The sequence below is a fragment of the Thamnophis sirtalis genome, unplaced genomic scaffold (assembly GCF_051295495.1).
Source record: "Thamnophis sirtalis isolate CommonGarterSnake01/CBP01778 unplaced genomic scaffold, rThaSir2_p1.2 scaffold_3, whole genome shotgun sequence".
NCBI classification, from domain to species: domain Eukaryota; kingdom Metazoa; phylum Chordata; class Lepidosauria; order Squamata; family Natricidae; genus Thamnophis; species Thamnophis sirtalis.
Window position 1 is genome coordinate 23091508 of NW_028261383.1, and position 20308 is coordinate 23111815.

The window sequence follows — 20308 nt, forward strand, 5'->3', positions numbered from 1 at the left end:
AAGAAACCCTTTCCACGTCCTGATTGTGGGAGAAGTTTTAGGAATAATATCAAACTGGTGAAACACCAGAGGACTCATACAGGAGAGAAACCCTTTGAATGTCCTGATTGTGGGAGAGGTTTCAGTCAGAATTCCTACCTAATGATAAACCAGAGGACTGACACTATGGAGAAATCTTTGAATTGTCCAGTCTGTACTCATTACTGCAAGCCTAAATCATCCCTTATTGCTCGCAAGGTAATCCGTTTGAGGAAAGGTAGATGAGTTTAGAGAATGCTTGAATTTCATTTGTGATTTCCCTTGAAAGTGTAGATGAGAAATCGATTGTTTGAATTTTGGCCTGATTTACTTTGTTCAAAAATTTCTCAGGATTAAATTGATAAGTGGAGGGAAAGGAAAATGGAAATTGGCTAACTACTAATTTCTGTTTATCAGGAAAGCTTCTGGATATTTCCTTTTCCAGAAATAGAGGAATTCCTCAATAAGGAATTTTGGGTGGAGATTTTGTCTGTAATTTACGGAATTCCCACATGGTGGCCCTCCAACTCCGAAGGACCTTGGATGAAGCAGATTATCTAGACCCTTTTCAGTCTGGTTTCAGGCCTGGTTACTCCACCAAAACCACTTTGGTCGCACTGACTGATGATCTCTGGTGGGCCAGAGACAGAGGCCATTCCTCTGTCCTTGTGCTCCTTGACCTCTCAGCGGCCTTCGATACCATCGACCATGGTATTCTTCTGGGATGGCTGGAGGAGGTGGGAGTGGGAGGCACCGTTTTGCGGTGGTTCTCCTCTTACCTCTCTGTCGGTCGCAGTCGGTGTTGGTCGGAGGACAGAGGTCGACTCCTAGGCCCTTCAATTATGGGGTGCCGCAGGGGTCAGTCCTGTCCCCCCTCCTATTTAACATCTACTTGAAGCCACAGGGCGAGATCATCCGCCGGCACAGGATTAAATACCATCAGTACGCAGACAATACTCAGTTGTATCTGTCCACCCCGTGCCAACTCAGTGAAGCGGTGGAAGTGATGTTCCAGTGCCTGAAAGCTGTTAGGGTCTGGATGGGAGTGAACAAACTCGCACTCAATCCTGACAAGACTGAATGGCTGTGGATGTTGCCCCCTAAGGACAGTCCATCTAGTCCATCCTTAATCCTGGGGGGAGAAAACCTGCCCCCCTCAGAGAGGGTTCGCAATTTGGGGGACCTCCTGGACCAACAGCTGATCTTGGAACACCATCTTCAGCTGTGACCAGGGGGGACTTTGCCCAGGTTCACCTGGTGCACCAATTGCGACCCTATTTGGACCGGGAGGCACTTCAGACAGTCACTCATGCCCTCGTCATCTCAAGACTGGATTACTGTAATGCGCTCTACTTGGGGCTGCCCCTGAAAAGTGTTCGGAGACTGCAACTAGTCCAGAATGCAGCCGCGCGAGCAATACTGGGTGTGCCAAGGTACACCCACATCACACCTATCCTCTGCGAGCTGCACTGGCTGCCCATTGGTCTCTGAACACGATTCAAGGTGCTGGTTATCACCTTTAAAGCCCTACATGGCCTAGGACCTGGGTACCTATGAGACCGTCTCCTGCCACATACCTCCCTTAGACCAATAAGATCGCACAGGAGGGACCTTCTCCGGGTACCTTCAGTGGGACAATGCCGGCTGGCAGCACCTAGGAGTAGGGCGCTCCAGCCATATGGAATGAGCTGCCCCCAGAGATCCGGGCCCTCCCCACTCTCATGGTCTTTTGTAAAGCCATTAAAACCTGGCTTTTCCAGCAGGCCTTCTGATTGGGTGTTGCTGCGTTCTTTTTTAACCTCATGTGTCCTATTGTTTTTAAGTTCCTTTTAATTTCTTTTTATTCTGTAAACCGCCTGGAGTCCTTCGGGATTGGGCAGCATAGAAATCAAATCAATTCAATTCAATTCAGTGTGGAGTTTCAGTCTTCTACCTTGGTTTTGCCCGATTTTCAACCCCAGAATTCCACAGCCCGCATAAAAGTAGTCCTTAAGATATAACTATGATGGGCCTTGAATTAAGGTTGCAGGTTACAATTGGTGTTAAGTGAAATTACTTTCCTTAACTACCCAAATCCCCCTGGTCTCCCTGATGCAGCCATTAATCAATTGTGCAAATCGCTAAGCAGAACACTTTCTACTCAGAGCTAGAAAAAATTCCTCAGAGGCCTAGCGCAGGGCTAGGGCTGCCTGCCGTAGGCATCTCTAGGCCTCCCCCACCCTCCAAGATATCCTTTTCCTTTGTTTCCTAAACCTTGAGTCCCTTTGGTCCTTCACCCCCTCCCCCAGGGTGGGAAGGTAAGAATATATATCAGTGATGGCTAATGGTTTTTGGATCATGTGCCAAAAGCAGGGGGAGCGCAGGGGAGTCGTGCGCAGGCATGCCCATCACCAGTGCACATGTGTGCACAACCAGCATTCTCCCTCCGCTTTTGATGTCCTTTTTTTGCCCTCTCAGGCTCCAGAAACTTTCTAGGAGGTTGGGAAAGGCGAAAACAGCCTGCCATTCTCCCTGGAGGCCCTCCGGAGGCTTCAAGAAGTTCCCTGAAGCCTCCAGAGGACGTAAACACAATAAAGTGTTATCCACTTCAGCTCCAGGGGGATGGGATCAAGGCAAAATCATATTGGCACTTTACCCAACTCACCACATGGTATCTGCGAACTCAACCAAATGTGGATTTAAAATGCAGCCTAGAGAGTTGCCTCTGCATGGCTCCATGGGAGTCTGACAACCAATCAGAATACAAGCTCATGATCAAAGGCCAGAGAGGGCATAAAACTAGGGACTCAGCATCTCAGTCCTTCCTTCTCTTTTCTCCACCAACATTGAAGCATATGATCACCTTTTCTGTTCAGGACTCAAGCCATGTAGTCCTGTCCTCCATTAAACCATCTTTCCAAGCAGCCTCCATGTCCCCAGTGTCTTTTTCTCCACTTGGAGCTGAACCCAGAAGGACATTTCTTTCATCAATTGGTGACCATGAAGGGACTCCAAGCTAGCCTAACCAATGGATATGGCCCAGATAAGCCTCCCATCCGGTCACAGACCTCATTGAGTCTGTGGGTGGACTTTATCTTGGCCTTAACCATTTGGATCTAGGTTTCAAAGGGGTTTTGAGTTTGAGTTCATAGGTTGCCTAGAAAGAAGGTGAGTATCTCTAAAATTTAATTCTCTAAAATTTAATTTTAAAACATGGGAAATGTGTGTATGCCTGCATGTGTGTGAGTGATGAAATTTTTCTCCCAATCACAGCTGGATCTTGGTTCCTCTGTGTGTTTTACCAAGAGACCCTGGAAAGTATTAGGGTCAGGCCAGAGCACAGGACCTTCTGTTAGGGAAAGGAGAGTGTGTGTGTGAAAATGGATGGAAAAGTGAATGAAAATTTTGTTGTTGTTGCTTTTGTCCTGTGAGAGCAAAAAAGCAAAGCCCATTGTGAGTAAAGAGAGAAGGAGATGCTGGTACTAACTGCACAGGGGCAGAGGTCCTTCCCAGATCACCTTTTTGGATCTGGAAAACAGTGGAATTCCCTACGAGGAAAGGGGCTGAATACTTTGTTGTGGGAATCGAAGTCCTTCCCGGAATTTTTTTCTACCGAAAACTTAACGGCGGGTCACCCAGCTAGGCCAAAGTGAGCCCTACATGTAAAGGGTCATGGGAAGTGTTAGTTTGTGAGTGACAGAAATTTCCCTTGGAGATTTCCTTGAAGCCTGGGACGCCAGACACATGCCTATCTTGGTTGGCATGGAATGCAAGGAAACTGGCAAATGGGCTTTGCTGAAAGATGATACAGGAAAAGGTATTTGGCTACATAAAGGTACTTAAAAGAAAATGGAAAATGTTGGGGTTTCTTTTTTTCTCTTGTCTGTTTTTCTTTTTCTCTGTCTTCTATGCAACCACATGGTTTGTTTGTTAAGATTTGTGCCTTCCCTAATTTAACAGATTTGTGCTGGGAATAACTAGGATGTGTAAACCTGAGAGTTCTCTTTTCCCCCCTCTTATTTTCTCCTTGTCCTTGTGTAAATGTGTGTCCAAGTCTTTGTGCACCCTCAAGGTAATTGTAAAAGAGTAAATGCAGAAATTTCCTTTGCTCAGTTTGTTGGGCCCAGAATACAGTAAAGAGAAGTATTTTTTTCCTTCCTTCCTTCCTTCCTTCCTTCCTTCCTTCCTTCCTTCCTTCCTTCCTTCCTTCCTTTCTTTCTTCCTTCCTTCCTTCCTTCCTTCCTTCCTTATGCCTTAAAGTAACAACCCAGGAAATGTTTTAAGTTCATTTACAAGAAAAGTTTCATCCCTGCATTTATTGTGTGTTTAAATTATTTTACCTGTTCATTTCTTTCCTGAAGCATGTTAATCCAGACCCCATTTCTCATCTGTGATATCCCCATAAGTTACCAGTTTATCTGTTTAGTAATTTTTCAAACTCTGCCTGCAAGCTATCTACCCACCCCATGCCCCTCACTTACCTCTAATCCTCCAACAATGCCTTTTCTTTGGGGGAGGGAACCTTGTTCTCATGTCTTTCAGCCCTGGAAAATTGTACTCTTCAGGTGAGTATAGATTTTTTTCCCTTTTGGGGGGAGGAGGAGAGTGTTGCCTTGTGTGTGCATGTATGAGATGAAGGAAATTCCTACTAAAGGTTTGCCTTCAACTGAGTAAAAACCCTCTGCACATTTATCTGGCCAACCTACTCTACTGGTCCTAAAGTAGAAACCTGGCCTCCAGAAGACAATTTTGATTTACATTTTGTCAACAAAATTGCTTATTTCTGGCCACCTAAACTGCTCTCTAAGTTTCCCCACTGCTTAGAGAATGAACCACATGTTCCCCAAGGAAAGAAATTTGAAGATTTAAAGGGACAGAACCTCCCCCAGGTCTGAAAGTGTTGTTCCATGGTATTTGTGCATGTATGTGTATGTGTAATCATTTCCAGACCTGGAAGGAAGTTGAGATCCCTTAATAAAAGAAAATGGAGCTCATTGGCTTATGTACAGCTCCCTGAAATAATTGTAATAACTGCTTTGCATGAAGAAAGAATGAAATGGGATTTTTGTATGTGAAATTAATTTGCACAAGCAGTCTGACTGCAGTGCAAATGTGAGTATGTTGATGGTAAAAGTTGGTGTGAATGTACTTTGATTCTCTTTCATATAAAGAAACAGTAAGTTGCAAGGATGTTTAATGGTATGTGTCTGTATGCAAGTGTGTTATCATTTCCAAATCTGAAGGGAGGGTGAGATCCTCTAATAAAAGAAAATGAAGCTTGGTGGTTTGTGAAAAAAGCTTCCTGAAATACTTATAATGATTGGTTGGCATGAGCAAGCATGAACGTCTGATTGCAGTATGAATGTGAGTATGTGTCCCGATGCCCCAGGGAGTGATAAGTGAAGGGATCCAGAGATTTGTGATTGCCTACGTGAATTTCTCCCCCTCTTCCTTCTGGGTCATTCTTTAGAGGAAGCAGGGAAGGGGGGAGAGTGAGTATCTGCTCATTTTACCATGAGTGTGTGTATGAAATGCCCCCAGTGATACCTGTGAATGTACATCCCCTCCTTCTTTCCCTCCTTCCTTTTGGGTCATTAAAGGGGGCTGAAGTTTTTCTGCTCACTTTAACCACTTTTTCTCTCTCTCTTCTGAGAAATTTGAAATAAATGGGTGACCTGCTCCTGCACCTTTACCTTTCACTGTTGTGATTTTTTCATCTGCATATAAAAGTTATGCGGTTACATTTCTTTTTCTGTTCTGAATACACCTTTGATTTTTTCTTCTGGAAATTTTTGAGGTGTAAAATGCTTAATTAAACCTATAAAAAGAAATGATTTTGAGATATTCTCCTTACATTTGTAAATGTTTTAACATACCTAATGAGAATTTTCTTCCATCTGAATGGAATCTGATATTTTGGAGTGTTGATTCAAAGTACCACATTTTTTTATTGCAATTTTTTTGAAGTTGTTCTTCCCTCCCTTTTTTATGCCTGAGTGCATTTTTAAATGCTCATGAATCAAGGTGTTCTACCCTATGATGTTTTGCTTGTTTGTTTGTTTGTTTGCAATACAAGTTGGTGCCCCTCTTGGAAATTTACTCATCATTGCAAAAGTGTTTCAATCATAGAGGCAGTGGGAATGTCATGTTCCATGAAATTTACATCGTCTGCCTTCTGGAATAATGTTTGGATTTCCACACTTGAACAGAATGGGTAAGATTCCACAACATGAGACTAAAGATATGTCTGTAAAGAACTGTATTCTTGGCCTCTTTTTTTTTTTTACATCAGAAACAAAGGACTGCTAGCTCAAACCATAACTCTCGAATTGGCTGGTGGTGATTGCATCCTGATAAAACCTGACATGAGGAAAAAACTTAGCCAAGCCTGGGACAGACTCTAGCAAGCCTGATTGACCACTCTTACCAGCAAGCCAAGCCTAATGCCAGCCAACAGATATGAAAAAAGAATCCTGAAATGGACAAGTAAAAACTAAAAGACTATCTTCTATCCCCAGAAGACAGCTGTAAAGACTATGGTGTGCGTTTGTGTGTGTGTAAATTGATTGTAAAGTTTTCTTTCTTTGCTTCCTTCACAGAAATCCATTGTAACGTTTTCTTTCTTGTCTCATTTATATTGTAATCAGTTTAATGTATTCATGTAAAAATTGTATTTGAGAGTGGTTAGCACAGCAAGTTCTGAACACCTTAGATTTCTATCTAGTGGGAGGCAAAGTTTGTCCAAAATGTCTGTATTTTCTGTATTGTAGAAGCAGCTACACAGAGAGAGAGAGAGAGGAGAGAGGAGAGAGAGGGGCCCCATTCAGAATTAGATTGAAACTATCCCCTTGACTTAACTCCACACAAAGCTTCTTCTGGGTTGCTTTTTGCCCTGGCACAAAAAAGCCTAAGCAGCGATATCTCCCATTTAATCCCATGAGGGAGGATCAATTCTCCTCAGATAATTCCCCCACTTGAAGAGTAGCAGAAAGGATCTTCAACACCTGAGCCCTGACTGACTCAAAAATGATGCTGCCCCATTGCCCAGTAAAGCATGATATGTTGCACTGGTGGTCTCATGAGGAGTCCCCGGACTCATTTTGTGTAATTAAAAAAACACTAAATAGCCTGGATTGCACACTGGCTAAACTCAATTTGGCCTCACTAAAATAAGAGCTAGGGCAAGTTCAAGAACCATCCCTTCGAAATGGGCAGCCTGTAACTTAAAGGAAAAGAATGGCTGTGAAGAATTTTGGGACTTCTGCTGGCTTGAAACCTGTCTGGAAGCTCACAGAAATGATATCTGATGCTAATTGGCATGGAAAATTGGATACTGTAAATTTATTTCCAGAAATTGTGCCCTGGTTGCTAGACCTTCATGGTTGAAAGCTCTCTGGGAGCCACTGAAGAGATCCTTCTGCTGTCTCTATCAGAAGAATTAAGTCTCCCTGATCTGACCAGTTGTAATCTTTTGTCAAGAACATGTGCTTTCCACGAACATGTTTTGAAAAAAAAAAAGGAGGGATTGTAGGAAGTTATCACCCAGCCCTCTCCCATAAAAATGAAATATTCTAGGAAATATTGAAAATGCAGAATATTTCTCTGGATGTGAAAAGGAAGAAATGTGTTTTAAAAGACAGAATAACTCCCGGTAGCTTCCTGCCCATCCTCACTTGTCAATGGGCCATTAAGAAGGTCAAGTTAGTCCCTTTACATAATAAAGAGTTATCCACTTCAGCTCCAGGGGGATGGCATCAAGGCATGATAATATTGGCACCTTACCCAACTCACCACATGGCCTCTGAGAACTCAACCAAACCTGAATTCAAAACGCAGCCTAAAAATTGGCCCTGCATGGCTCCATGGGAGTCTGACAACCAATCAGAACACAAGATCAAGATCAAAGGCCAGAGAGGGCATAAAATCAGGGACTCAGCTTCTCTTCCTGGCTTCCTTTCTCTTCTCTACCAAAAATGAAGCATGTGATCACCTTTTCTGTTCAGCACTCAAGCCATGTGGTTCTGCCCACCAATAAACTATCTTTCCAATCAGCCTCCATGTCTCCAGTGTCTTTTTCCCCACTTGGAACTGAACCCAGGAGGACATTTCTTTCATCAGTAGAAACTGGAGAAGGATTTTTTTTAATGCCTCCTATCTGGAGATGGTGCTCAAACAGGCAACACCTGTGCCTAGACAGAGGATAATACCTGTGGTTGTGCTTAAAGGAGTTAAAACCATCGAGTACTGTGTTGCTAGAAAGGTTGGAAGGCAACGGGAGGAGTAGAAAATCCAGTTGCCTTTTGAAAAAAGCACCTTTGGGAACAGCTGAACTTCCTCTTTCATATCACTAATGGGAGGAGAGTGTTGTGCAAAGCGGCTTTTGTGCTCTTCCCATGGTTGAAGCAGCAGCTGGAAGGTGAGTTGAGGGCGGGTGGGAGGAGAGTCCTGGAAACAAAGAAACAACTGGGCTGAAGCATCTCAGCTGCTGCTGCTGCAGGTTTCTTCCCTCCCCGAATTTAAGCCCAATGGGGCTGCACGCTGTGAAACTGGTGGCTGCAATTTTCCTTCTGGTGGGAAGATTGGAAAAGTCCCTTCCAAGTGAAGGTGGATTCTTTGGGAATGGCTTCCCTCCAGAGGTTGTGGGGGCTCCCATCACTGGAGGGTTTGTGACAGAGCTGGGAGGGACCTTGCAGGTCTTCTATTCCGATGCCCTGATCAAGCAGGAGACCCAACATCATTTCAGGCAAATGGCTGTCCTGTCTCTGATTAAAAGCCACCAGTGATGGAGCCCCCACAACCTCTGAAGGGAAAACCTTCCACTGGTTCACTGTTCTTAGTGTCAGGAAATTTCTCCTTAGTTTTAAGTTGCTTATCTCCTTGATGAGTTTCCATGCAGTTCCTTGTCCTGCCTTCAGGGGCTTTGGAGAATAGGTTGAAACCCCTCCCTCTTTTGTGACAACTCCTCAAGTATTGGAAGATGGCTATCATGTCTCCCCTAGTCCTTCCTTTCAATGGACTAGACATACCCAATTCCTGCAACCCTTCTTTTTATTTTAGCCTCCAGGCCCCTAATCCTCTTTGTTGCTCTTTTCTGCCTTCTTTCCAGAGTCTCAACATCTTTTTTATGATATGGTGACCAAGCTGTGTGCAATTATATAAGTGTGGTCTTACTCTTTATAAAGTGGTACTAGTACTTCACATGATCTTGATTCTCTGTTTATGTAGCCTAGTACTGTATTGGCTTTTTTTGCCGCTGCAATACACAGCTGGCTCATATCTAAATGTTTGTCCACTAGGACTTCAAGGTTTCTCTTGTAGCTATTACTTGAGCCAGCTGAGCCCCCAGCTATTAGTGACGGAGGAGGAGAAGGACGAAGGAAGAGGTTGCATTTTTGTCAGGCTCAAAGCCCTGTGGCATTTTAAAGAAGTCCCGTTCTTTTTTTTTTAAGCACGAAAGAAAAAATCTGCAAAAAGCCCGGGGAAATGTTCCTTGCAAAGCATCATGGTCGCAGAGAATGCAAATGAAGGTGCTTATCTCCCCGCCCGGCTCTGGGTCACGCTGAGTCCTATTCAGAGGGCGGAGGGACGCTGTGGTTTTTTTTGTTTTGTTTATGTTCTCACAACCATGCAAAGGTGGGTTTTGTGCTACAAGGATCTTTCTTTCTTTCTTTCCCTGTCTGCGGTTCCGATTGCAGTTGCTTCGGTTTAAAGCACCGTTTCTCATTCCTTGCAAAACTGGGGCAGGGCTGCCTCTTCTTGCAGCACCCTCGGTTGCAAAATGTTCCCCTGATTTGGTTTATAATTTCGCAGCAAGGCAATCCAACAAATAGGAAAGTTTTAATAAGGTTTTCTGACTTTATTTGGTCTCTGCTGCCTACCCCCACCAGTGGTGGGTTTCAAAAATTGTTTGAACCTACTCTGTGGGTGTGGCCTCCTTTGTGGGAGTGGCTTGCCGCCCATGTGACCGGATTTGAAGAAGCCGACGACACTTCTCAGAACCACCTTAAATTAGCTCACACACAGCACTGGCATGCATAAGAATATGATGTCAACTTGTTTTTTAAAAGGCATCTTTGGTTTGCGTTAAAACAACTTCAACACACTCAATGTTCTGATTGCACCACAAATGCAGGAGTCATCCTTACCTTTCACAGAGGCACTGAGTTTTATAAATATGAGCATGATATGTAGAATAATCATATCCAAGGACCAGTGGTGGGTTTCAAAATTTTTTGGAACCTCTTCTGTAGGTGTGGCCTGCTTTCCGGGTCCACTGGTGGAACCTCTTCTAACTGGTAGATTTGACGAACCGGTTCGGTAGATTTGACGAACCGGTTCTACCGAATAGGCGCGAACTGGTAGGAACCCACCTCTGCTCCACCCCCAACCCCCCCCAAGGAGAGAGTGGGAAGGAGAGGAAGGGAGGAGGGAGGGGGGAAGGAAAAGAAGAAGGGAGGGGGAGAAGATGGAAGGAGAAAAGATGGAAGGAAGGAGGAGGAGGAGGAAGATGGAAGAAGAAAGGAAGAAAAAGAAATAGGGAGGGAGAAAAGAGGGAAGGAGGTAGGAAGAAAAGGGGAAGAGAGGGAAAGAGCAGAAAGACAAGGAAGATGAAGTTTATAGGCAAGAGGAAGGAGGAAGGAAGGAAGAAAGAAAGAAAAAGGGAGGGAGAGAGGAAAGAAGAAAAGATGGAACTAGAAAGGAAAAAAGGGAGGGAGGGAGGAAAGGGGAAGACAGGGAAAGAGCAGAAAGACAGAGAAGGTAGATAGGCAAAAGAAAGGAAGTTGAAAGAATGGAAGGAGGAAGGAAGAGAAAAGGAGGAAGGGAGTGAGTGAGGAAAGAAGAGAGGATGGAAGGAGAAAGGAAGGAAGAGAAGGAAAGAGCAGAAGACAGATAAGGTGAAGGTAGATAAGCAAGAGGAATGAAGGAAGAAGTGAGGTGTCTCGAGGAGGGGGAAAACATTTAGTGACCAAAGTTACAATGGCATTGAAAAAAGTGACTGATGACCATTTTTCACACTTAGCGACCATTGCAGCATCCTCATGATCACCTGATCAAAATTTTGTTTGACAACAGATTCATTTTTATGCTGGTTTCAGTGTCCTGGGGTGACCTTTTGACAAAATATAAAATTTTTAATCAAGCCCCTCCCCCCTCCTTCAAAGGTGTCCTTCTTTACCAATCTGAAAATCTGGTCACCTTAGTCATAAAGTTTTGACATGTAGAGAGGTTTTGATCTCAACTGAGAATCACCCCTAAGAAAGCTGATTGTGTAATTCTGTAAAAGCTTCATGAACTTTTAGGGCTTGGCACATAGCTAATCTTCACAAGGTTAAGTAACATCACATTTCACTATTTCACTAGACACAGCTGCTAAGTCGGTTGCTAGAAGTCAAAAACGAATTGATAGCATTTTAATCAGTGGAAACATTTTGCAAACGCCTTAGGTAGAAACTGGAAACAGATATTTTTTTCTGCCTCCTATCTGGAGATGGTGGTAAAACAGGCAACAAGAGGCTAATACTTGTGGTGGTCTTAAAAGAGTTAAAACCATCGAGTACTGTGTTGCTAGAAAGGTTGGAAAGCGACGGGAAGAGTAGAAGAAAGAAAGTCCAGTGGCCTTTTGAAAAAAAGCACCTTTGGGAGCAGCTGAACTTCCTCTTCCGGATGGCTCATGGGAGGAGAGTGGAGTGCAGAGCGGCTTTTCTGCTCTTCCCAGGGTCGAAGCAGCAGCTGGAAGGTGAGTTGAGGGCGGGTGGGAGGAGAGTCCTGGAAGCAGAGAAGCAACTGGGCTGAAGCATCTCAGCTGCTGCTGCTGCAGGTTCCTTCCCTCCCCGAATTTAAGCCCACTGGTGCTGCACGCTGCGAAACTGGTGGCTGCAATTTTCCTTCTGATGGGAAGATTGGAAAAGTCTCTTCCAAGTGAAGATGGATTCTTTGGGAATGGCTTCCCTCCAGAGGTTGTGGGGGCTCCCATCACTGGAGGGTTTGTGACAGAGCTGGGAGGGACCTTGCAGGTCTTCTATTCCGATGCCCTGATCAAGCAGGAGAACCAACATCATTTCAGACAAATGGCTGTCCTGTCTCTGATTAAAAGCCACCAGGGATGGAGCCCCCACAACCTCTGAAGGGAAACCCTTTCACTGGTTCACTGTTTTTAGTGTCAGGAAATCTCTCCTTAGTTCTAAGTTGCTTCTCTCCTTGATTAGTTTCCATGCAGTTTATTGTCGTGTTTTCAGGGGCTTTGGAGAATTGGTTTTGTGGCAACTCCTCAAGTATTGGAAGATGGCTATCATGTCTCCCCTAGTCCTTCCCTTCACTAGACTAGACATACCCAATTCCTGCAACCTCTTAATTATATTTTAGCCTCCAGGCCCCTAATCCTCTTTGTTGCTCTTTTTCTGCCTTCTTTCCAGAGCCTCAACATCTTTTTTATGTTATGGTGACCAACTGTGTGCAATTATCTAAGTGTGGTCTTACTCTTTATAAAGTGGTACTAGTACTTCACATGATCTTGATTCTATCTCTGTGTTAATGGTGCTTGTTACTGTACTGTATTTTTTGGCCACTGCAATACACTTCTGGCTCATATCTAAATGATTGTCCACTAGGACTTCAAGGGTCCTCTCATAGTTGCTGCTTGAGCCAGGTTCTGCCTATTATGTACCAGTCCCTTTTGGTTTTTTTTTTGCATAAGTGTAAAACCTTCTTTTTCCATTCCCATTCAATCCCCTCATCTAAGGCACTTACAAAGATATTTAATATCTTTGTAAAAGAAGATACTAAAGCAGAACATTGGAATACAGTGGGTATACTTCCCTCCGTATAGATATAGTCCCATTAAGGACTACACTTTGAATGTGGTTTGTCAGCCAGTTATGAATCTTTCTGTGTGGAAGGATGTACCTATCCCATATTTTTGTAATTTACCAAGAAGTAGCTTAGGGTCTATTTTGTCAACTGCCTTACTGAAATCCAATGATACTATGTATTTGATTGATCTGCTAATTTAGTCACTCTGTATAATAATGAAATAACATTTGCTTGGAATTATCTGATCTTTATGCAACCATGCTGGTTTCTTCTTGGATATCTTGTTTTCCCTTTTTAGTGATATTGTGTTGGGCTGGGCTTATATGATCATACTAGTCGGTTGGATACCCGTGCTTCGTTACGGAACTGGAACAGCAGTAGGTAGCATTCTTCACCATCACGCTGCATTATCCTGTAGCTGTAAAAGGCAGCAGCAGACAGGGTCTTCTTGAGAGGAACTTTGGTGTTTGGTTCACTCAAAGGCAATGTTTCTCAACCTTGGCAACTTTCAGTTTTTTGGACTTCAACTCCCAGAATCCCCCAGCCAACATAGCTGGCTGGAGGAATTCTGGCAGTTGAAGTCCACAGGACTTAAAGTCGCCAAGGTTGAGAAACACTGCTCTAAGGTATATTGATGTAATAGCCATCTTCTCCATGGCAGAACATCAGAGGGTACTGGAGGGCTTCAAGGGGATGGTGCATCTCACTGATTCGTAACAACAAGTTTTCTCTGCTGTGGAGAACGATATCTCTTTTCTCAAAATCTTGGGCAACAATGAGAACAGCCACTTCTGTAGTCATGGGGGCATTGAAACGATCTAGGTGCCCTCCACAAGGCTTCCTATCAGCATTAATCACCACTTGGATGTCCTTGTGGCCCTTCGGAACAGACTCAACAGCATCCTTAAGTTCCAGAATATACTTCTTCAAAGTTCAAGTTCAAAGTTTAATGAATTTATATGCCACCCAATCCCGAAGGACTCCGGGCGGCTTACATAAAAACAACTCTGAAAGAACTAAAAAATTTAAAATAGAGAGGGAAAGCAAGTTAAAAAAACACATCATGTACTCAATCTTAGTGGGGCTGGAACTCATTCATGAGGTCAACAGCCCCAGGCCTGCCGGAATAGCCAGGTCTTAGTAGACTTTCGGAAGGCCGAGAGAATGGGGAGGGTCCAGATCTCGGGGGGTAGATCGTTCCATAGGGCCGGGGCAGCTACAGAGAAGGCCCTCCCCCGAGGAACCGCCAGATGACATTGTCTAGTCGACGGCACCTGGACAAGTCCCATCCTGTGTGATCTTATCGGATGCTGGGAGGTATGTGGCAGAAGACGGTCTTGTAGATATCCGGGTCCTAAGCCATGTAGGGCTTTAAAGGTGATAACCAGCACCTTGAAGCGCGTTCGGAGACCGATGGAGAGCCAATGCAGCTCGCAGAGGATGCGTGTAACATGGGTGTATCTCGGTACACCCAATATCGCTCACGCGGCTGTATTCTGGACCAATTGTAGTCTCCGAACACTTTTCAGGGGCAGCCCCATGTAGAGCGTGTTACAGTAGTCAAGTCAAGTCTTGTGTTCACGCAGCAACTTCTGCAGTTGGCTAACCAGTTATGGATTAATGCTTGGGTAGATTCCACAACGGATGTCTCTCTCGTTGTCATCATCACCAACAAAGTGTATCTGGAGAAATGAAGGCTGCTGTAGAGGCCCCACTATGATACTCCCTATCCTGTGGTAGACCTGCCCCTGCACTTTGAATGTTGGCATAAAATTTCCCTCCTTCACCTTTCTGACTCCAAAAGACGTCATTTGGAAGCATCCTTTGTACTTCCAGACAGCAAAGAGAAAGTGCTTTGCCATTGGATGCTGGTGGGTGAGAATGCTGTGTAAGGGTTCAGGGTATGGCTGAAGGGGAGGGAGGTGCACCACCATCCCGGGACTCTCATTCTGCCATTCCAAAGCACAGCACGGCTACCTACGAACGGCAGCAAACCAACATGGCTTGTGGCTTGGCTGGGATCGTTGTGAGCATGTATGGGTGGTGGGTGGAGTCATGGGAAGCTTTAAAAAGTGGAAGGGAGCACTGGGCTTCAGCCTTGACTTCATCTCACTATATCTTATCACTAGAAGTTTGTCGGATTGTGCTGGAGTGTAGAAGATAAAGCAATACACAATGAGAATTGTGTAGTTTATTGTTTATTTCTGCTTCACCGAACAGGAATCTGACATAGAGCATGGCACCAGGCACAGAGGAATTGGGGTCCGAGATCAACAACCTTGTCCCTGGTGTAATCAAACTGAGGTTCATCTTTAAACCAGAGAAATACTTATTAGACAAAGGTATTGATCTCATTTGTGACGGATTAACATAGGGGTATATTAGATGTATACTTGTCAGGCCTGCAGTTACATTCCTTTAGGATTTTTGGCCTGCCACGCACTCTATTATTTTTCTATGCAGTTTCATTAGTGTAGTAATTGGGAGGGGGAATAGAAAGGAGTAGAATTGTGGAATATGTTGTTGTCATTCCTTTCTAGAAATCAAGGTCATATTTTATCTCCGCACCTCTGCATCTGACCGGAATTAGATGGGTGGAAATGCCGGTGTGGCTGAAGAAGATTGGACCATATGATGGATTTATGGGTGTGGGGATAAGATCATGAACTTTCAACTGGGTGGAATCCCAGGAAGCTTTTAGATTTGGGATTCCAGTTTGTGCCAACATGTCTGTCTTATTAAATTGGAAATTTAAGGATAGCGCTCTGTGAGAGATTTGAGGTGTATTTTAAAACTCAGACAGTATTTCCTGTGTGAGCAAGAAGGAGAAAGGAACAAGCCTGGCTATTGGTTAGCTCAATTGTTCTGTAGTAAAGCTGCTTCCTGCTGTGAAAGTAAAACTGAAACTGAATCTCCTCTCCTCTGCTTGTGTTTTGTATTTGGAACAGATTTCTTTTCTGATTAGGGGAGGGAGTAGAATTCATTAGCATGAGAGAGTGTTAGTAATAATATAGGAAATACTAATATTCTGATGGTCATTTCGAAAAATCTTTTCTTAGTGAGCACCTAGAAGCCAAGAGGAACATACGTGGAAAATTTGTGGTTTGTAGGCTTTATGGTTCTGGAGATTTCGTGATAATGCATGAGTGGCATTTTGCTCTTATATATATCTAGATTTTCCAATATTTCCCACACTCCTTGCATTGTTTTCTCCTAAGGATTTTTATCCATGAAATTTTGCTTAGGCTTTGAATTTCTTAAAATCAGCTCTTCCAAAGTTTAAGGCACTTGTTGGATTATATTCTATTGCTTGTGTTTGCATTATATTGAATTCCAGTAAGACATGGTCACTCGCCCAAGGTTCCAACCACTTCAACTCTTGCTATCGCTTCTCTATTAGTAATTTGGGTTCTGCCAATAGTTGCAAAAGGCAATATTTATGATGGTGGTGGCATCCCGCATTTGTGATCCCCATCTGTGACCTTCCCAGCTAGCTTCTGACAAGCAAAATCAGTGGATATATTGGCAGGAAATTGCAACTCACAGTCATATGAAATTGCCTTTAATAACCCACAGTAATTAACACTTACAGAGGAACAGGTGTAAGTTGGCACTGTCATGTGACACGATGCTTAATGATTGAGCTTCTTAGTGACGCAAATATCAGTTCCAATAGCAGTAAGTTATGTGAGGACTGTTTGAACATGGACATCACCAGACCGGGTGAAGACAGTATTTTCAGCCCTTATTTGCAGTTAGGACTTCCATGAGCAAAAGTGGACTATACTTTTCTTTCTTTTTTTCAACTCATCTCTATTTTACAAAAAAATGAAGTTACACTTTTTTTTTTTGTATCTTACAGATGAACAGGATGCCAATAAGAACACTCTGGACAACTGTAAATAACACTCATTGTTGAAAAGGGAAGAAAATCAAGCTAGAAATCAAAATATTTTCCATTTCCAACAGAAAACCATACAAATCTGCTCCTCCTCCAGCAGCAATTTGAGAGAGAAAATCAAAACTATGGTCACAACAGCTCCCTTGTGATTCATGGAAGCACCTCTACAAAAGAGGGAAGCCACAAATGTGCTTCCAATGTGGTAAATGCTTTAGTGAGCATGGCAACATGGTGCTGCATGAGATATCTCACAGGAGGGAGAAAACATATGACTGTGCAGATTGTGTGAAAGTTTCATTAGAAATTCCCAGGTCTTGAGACACTGAAGGACGCGCACACAGGAATAAAACCATTTGAACATCCTTTCTGTGGGAAACGTTTCAGTGAGAATTTCACCCTGGTGAAGCACCCGAGGACTCCCACAAAAGTGAAACCCTTTGAATGTCCTCATTGTGGAAAAATAATTAGTCACAATTTCAGTCTGGCGAGGCATCAGTAGACTGACTCCAGGGAGAAACTGTATGAGTGTCTAGATTGTGAAAAAAGCTTCAGTAGAAATTTCCATCTCAAGAGACACCAGAGAACTGACACAGAAGAAAAACCCCTTGAATGTCCTGATTATGGGAAAGTTACAATTCCAGCCTGGTGATACTCCGGAAGACTCAAATAGGAGATATATGCTTTCAATATCCTGATTGTTGGAAAAGTTTCAGTTATAATTCCATCTTGGTGATACACCAGAGGAATCATAAATGAGAAAAACCCATTCAATGTCCTGACTGTGGGATAAGTTTCAGTCATAATTCCCGCCTGGTAATACATCAGAGGATTCACTCCATGGAGAAACCTTATAAGTGTGTAGATTGTGGGAAATGTTTCGGTCGGAATTCCCACCTGGTGAGACACCAGAGAACTCACACAGGAGAGAAACCCTTTGAATGTCCTGAATGTGGGAAACGTTACAGTCAGAATTCCCACCTGGTGATACACCAATGGACTCACACAGGAGAGAAACCCTTTGAATGTCCTCTATGTGGGAAAAGCTTTAGTGATTATTCCAGTCTGGTGATAGACCAGAGGATTCACACTGGAGAGAAACCCTTTGAATGTCCTATCTGTGGGAAAAGCTTTAGTACTAATTCCTATCTGGTGCGTCACCAGAGGATTCACACCGGAGAGAAACCCTTTCAATGTTCTGACTGTGGGAAATGCTTTAGTAGTAATTCCCATCTGGTGACACACCAGAGGACTCACACAGGAGAGAAACCCTTTGAATGCCCTGATTGTGGGAAACGTTTCAGTCAGAATTCCTGCCTAGTGATACACCAGTGGACTCACACAGGAGCGAAACCCTTTGAGTGTTCCGATTGTGGGAAAAGTTTCAGTCGGAATTCCTCCCTGGTGGTACACCAGAGGACTCACACAGGAGCGAAACCCTTTGAATGTTCTGATTGTGGGAAACGTTTCAGTCAGAATTACCACCTGGGGATACACCAGAGGACTCACACAGGAGAGAAACCCTTTGAATGTTCTTATTGTGGGAAAAGTTTCAGTGATTATTACAAACTGGTGAGACACCAGATGACTCACACAGGAGAGAAACCCTTTGAATGTTCTGATTGTGGGAAAAGTTTCAGTCAGAATTCCAACCTGATGGTACACCAGAGGACTCACACAGGAGTGAAACCCTTTGAGTGTCCTGTCTGTGGGAAAAGCTTTAGTCAGAATTTCAGTCTAGTGAGACACCAGACGACTCACACAGGAGAGTAACTCTTTGAATGCCCTGAATGGGGGAAAAGCTTTAGGAATAATATCAAAGTTGTGAAACACCAGAGGACTCATACAGGAGAGAAACCCTTTGAATGTCCTGATTGTGGGAGAGGTTTCAGTCGCAATTCCTACCTAATGATAAACCAAAGGACTGACACCATGGAGAAATCTTTGAATTGTCCAGTCTGTACTCATTACTTCAAGCAGAAATCATTCCTTATTGCTCACAAGGTTATCCATTTGAGGAAAGGTAGATGAGTTTAGAGAATGCTTGAATTTCATTTGTGATCTCCCTTGAAAGTGTAGGTGAGAAATTGTTTTAATTTTGGCCTGATTTATTTTGCTCAAAAATTGCTCACGATTAAATTGGTAAGTGGAGTGAAAAGGAAAATGGAAATTGGCTAACTAGTAATTTCTGTTTATCAGGAAAGCTTCTGGATAGGAAGGAAGGAACATGTATCAGTGATGGCTAATGGCTTTTGGATCATGTGCCAAAACCAGGGGGAGTGCATGGGGGTCGTGCGCAGGCATACCCACACCCATGCTATGCGCCCATCACCAGCACGCATGCGTGCATGACCAGCGTTCTCCCTTTGCTTTTGATGTTCTTTTTTCACCCTCTCAGGCTCCAGAGGCTTTCTGGTTGGGAAAGATGAAAACAGTCTCCCATCCTCCCTGGAGGCCCTCCAGGTTGTTCCCTGAAGCCTCCGGAGGGCGTAAACAGCCCTACGGAAACCCAGGAACTTCAGGAACTGTGATGTACAGTTTGGTTGTAGGGCTGTTTTTCACCCTCCGGATCCTTCAGGGAAGCTTCCTGAAGGTTCTGGAGGGCGAAAAACAGCCCTACGAGCAAACCAGAAGTCAGTTCCTGAATTTCCGGTTTTCCTGTAGGGCCGGTTTTTCGTGCTCCAGAGACTTCAACGAAATAGCCTTAAAAGAAGGCCAAAGTCATCTGGCCAGTCCACGGATGTGCGCTGGAGCTGACAAGGCAATGCCTTGCATACTTTCACAAATGGCTCAGCATGCCACCTGTGTCATTTGTCCCATAGGTTCGCCATCTTGGGGAAATATCTTTGGGCCTCATGACTTTGTCCTGGAAGCAGCCACCATTTTCAGTGGGCCCTGGATTGATCCCTGGTGTGAACTCTGGTAACGGCACAATACGCCACATGGCGTCCTGGGGCAAACATCAGCCTAACATACGCATACTTGACTCACATACTTCTCTGCCTTCTCAGAAGCAAACCAAGAGTGAAAGAAAATGCAGTCAAGGGGAAATGGTTGGAGTGCACTTAGAGGAGTTTAGCCAAAAAGAAAAGGCTAGCCGATGGGAGCTTTTTAAAACATTATTTCCTCAGGGTGTCAGGGTGTGGATTGCAATGGTCCTAAAGTAAGCGGGTAAGAGTGGCAGTAAGTCGAGGGGCAGGGCTTAATCCTACCGCTGCGCAGAATGGATACATCATGTTGGCGGCCCCTATCCAGCTGTAGCTTGAGGACTCCTGAAATAAAGCTTCCCCTGGTTGGTTTTTCTTCTGTGGCACTACGGCCCAAATAGGCATGCCTCCCTCCCAATTCCATGGGGCGGGGCCATGCCCCCTCAGTCACTCAGTGACTTCCGGTTTGGTCAGAGGGTTGTTTTGAGCGCTCCAAAGGCTTCGACCCTCCGAGCAAACCTGGGTACTTGAGAGACCGCCTACTGCCAATTACCTCCGATAGAGAGATTAGATCCCACAGATTAGGCCTCCTCCGAATTCCATCTACTGGCCAATGCCGACAGGCGACCACCCGGAGGAAGGCCTTCTCTGTGGCTGCTCCGGCCCTTTGGAACAA

At 44.2% G+C, this 20308-nt stretch overlaps 1 protein-coding gene and 1 pseudogene across 2 annotated transcripts in view; both read left to right on the forward strand.

The window, feature by feature from the left end:
• LOC106542831 (uncharacterized) overlaps positions 1 to 8049 on the forward strand; it is a 184853-nt gene extending 176804 nt beyond the window's left edge. The window contains 1 exon segment of the mRNA XM_087708401.1: positions 1 to 8049. Coding sequence (XP_087564527.1) covers positions 1 to 264 — 264 coding nt within the window. The 3' untranslated portion in view covers positions 265 to 8049.
• Positions 8050 to 8330: 281 nt separating this feature from the next.
• LOC148047587 (uncharacterized) lies at positions 8331 to 20129 on the forward strand (annotated as a pseudogene). The gene is made up of 2 exons (XR_015695845.1): positions 8331 to 8413; positions 16670 to 20129. The product of XR_015695845.1 is annotated as an uncharacterized LOC148047587 (transcript).
• Positions 20130 to 20308: the final 179 nt, after the last annotated feature.